The sequence below is a fragment of the Austrofundulus limnaeus genome, unplaced genomic scaffold, assembly GCF_001266775.1.
Source record: "Austrofundulus limnaeus strain Quisiro unplaced genomic scaffold, Austrofundulus_limnaeus-1.0 Scaffold775, whole genome shotgun sequence".
Lineage (NCBI taxonomy): Eukaryota > Metazoa > Chordata > Actinopteri > Cyprinodontiformes > Rivulidae > Austrofundulus > Austrofundulus limnaeus.
The window spans coordinates 115401-118175 of NW_013953177.1; the positions used below are offsets into that span (position 1 = coordinate 115401).

The 2775-nt window shown below is 42.7% G+C and overlaps 1 protein-coding gene across 1 annotated transcript in view; it reads right to left on the reverse strand.

Annotated features, from left to right (window-relative positions):
• The window catches only part of atp10a (ATPase phospholipid transporting 10A), an 82195-nt gene that overhangs the window by 40865 nt on the left and 38555 nt on the right, over positions 1 to 2775 (reverse strand). The window contains exon 10 of the mRNA XM_014028519.1: positions 1701 to 2250. Coding sequence (XP_013883973.1) covers positions 1701 to 2250 — 550 coding nt within the window. The remainder of the gene's footprint in view (positions 1 to 1700; positions 2251 to 2775) is intronic.

Below are 2775 nucleotides of genomic sequence, written 5' to 3' on the forward strand. Positions count from 1 at the left end.
ATTTAAAACATTAGATAGATTATATAAGCTGTAAAATATTAATAATAATTGGGTTAATATTATTATTAATAGTTTTTATGATTTCTACATCGTCAGTCCTTTTTTTCTGCTCTGTTGTCAACATGTACAGTAATGGAAATCCAGAGTCTTGACCGTTTTGCGTTAGCCGTTAGCTTCACCAACCAATCACACAGTCACGTGGTTTCTGAGCACTCCAGCTGTTCTATAGAACCTCCTTGTGTGCAACATTGTGTTCAATGAGCCGATGAACCATGTGGGCTTTCAATCAATCATTTGTGGCTCAAATCAGCTGTCAACAGGAATGTTATACAGACCCCAGTCACACAGTTCAAATCAAATCAGAACTGTAACCCAACATCAACATTTAACAGAGGGGTTCTTTTATCTGCAGCAACTGCCTATAGAGTAGACCCGGGCAATAAAACGAAAAATAACCGATACCGACATTTATGACAATAACCGACGTCTTTTTCCTCATGTCGGTATTTTCGGTATTTAAAAAAAAAATGAGGAAAAAAGAAACCTGCTTGTTTTCTGTTGCGGTCTTGTTAAAGCCGCCCAGTCTGATACAGGTTTAAACAGACGCTGCTTTCAACAAATCAAACAAATCCCACAGCTTTATCCAATCAGAGCAGAGCAGGGCGGGTCTTTCTGAGGTTGGAGTAGCAGTCTGCAGGATAAACACTGGTCAGCCTGCAGCTCCTGTCCTGAGTGAACAAACCCTGTTCTCCACACTTTGCTCCGGAGCTACCTGAGACGTTGGTATCTAAAATCTAACACACTACAAGTTTATGTGTTCAGAGTGTCGTTATAAAACGGATATGTCCAACCTTGCTCACGTGACTAAACTCCTCTCCTCCACAGCGCAGTTAAAGGAGCGCACCGAGGTGCACACAGGCTGAGTTGTTCTCTGAGAGCTGCTGTTTTCACTTCTTCCAATGAAACAATATCAACTGTAACAGATGAACATTTCTTTGTCCCACATTATAGAAAAGACGTGTTTCCACTTAGCTTTACCCCCCCACCAAAAACCGCTATGTAGTTTATCATATTTACATATTTCATTCTCACAATATAGTTGCTTATATTTAGAACCAYACTGTGACTGAACTGCTCTGTGATTCAATAAGTGATCAAATTTGAAGAATAAATTGTATTTGATTACATGAGCTCTCTAAATAATATAATCTTTTTGAAAGAAATAGTTATTTTAAAAGAGAAATCATTCAGTCTAAGAAATAAAAAAAATGTAGTGAAGTTATTTTGTGCAGTACAAAATACATATTTCATTTTTTTTTTAAACATAAAATTAGTACATACATAATGTGTTTGTTTGCACTGAAAAGTTATGGAGATGGTTAAAGATTTGAATGCCTATATCTGACTCAAGTCTTGACAAAAATGTTTTTATTACATATATTAAAAACACTAAAATGACAAATATAAACAACAGAAAAGCTGTTCAAAATCTAAACTGTGAACTTTGACTAAGAACATGGACACAGTGTATAATGTTATGACTATACTATAGCGTGTACTTGTGTGTGGTGTGTGGTGGTAGTAAGTTTTATCGTGCATTTATCGTTATCGAGGTGAACTAGTCAATATACTGTGATATTGATTTTAGGCCATATCGCCCAACCCTACTATAGAGGTAACATAAGTGAGAACTGTCCTACCTGTGTCAGGAGGTTTGATGAGGTCCATGATGACAGAGTCTGCCCCTTTGGTATACACAGTGATTTGATCGGTGAGAGGGTGTCTAACCACCACGGACATGCGCTTCCTGGTGGAGTCGAAGCCCAGCGTGTGCAGCAGCTCAAAATTGAGCTTTCCCAGATGAGGCAGCTCCACGGTCACCTGGTCAGGAAGCCGCCCAACCAGGGAGCACTTGTAGGCCTTGGCAGCGTAGACCAACGCAGCCTCGTCAGGTGACTCCGCCTCATAGCGCAGCTCTCCTTCCTCCATGGTGCAGGTCTTTCCATCRTAGGAGGGCGGGACAGGGCTGAAGGTGTGCTCCAAACATCCAGAAAGCTGCTCCTCGTTCAGCTTGGTAAGTGTGCTCTCTGCTGAGGGTGAGGAGAGCAGGCTGGAGCATCCCTTGTTGGAGGAGCGGTTCAGACTGGAGGAGCTGCTGCTATTGGAGCCTGAGGTCAGGCGGCTGGGGGTGAAGCGCTTGATGAAGTCTTCAATGGTTTTAACTGGAGACTTCAGCTCAAACCTCATCCGNCCATTTGACTCGTAATAGTCGGCTCAGCCCCTGAGTTTTGATTTTAAAGCAGTCAAATAAGCTAATGGTAAATCAACGTCGTTTAGTCCGTTTTTCTACAAAGTGAGAATCAAANGGGCCTCAGGCCTACAGTGTCTTACCTGTGAGCAGGTCAGACTACACAGGGGGGGGACTCGACTGAGTTCCCCACAGAGCAAGACTCCTCCCCCATTCGTTCACAAATTGAACAGGTGGTCGCACAAGCCGACGCCCTGACCACTGATGAGGAAAGAGATAAGCTCCGTGCTGTTCTCTTAAAGTATGAGAAATCGTTCTCTACTGACTCGCTGGACTGTGGGTTGACTTTAATCCACACAGTCCGCATTCCAACCCCGCCCAACGCTCCTCCCACATTTGTCAGACAGTACAAACCCCCCCGGGCATCACACAAACCTGTAAAAGCCATTATTGATGACCTGCTAAAATCAGGTATAATCAGGCCTTGTAACAGTACATACTCTGCGCCTTTTTGGCCAGTGTTAAAA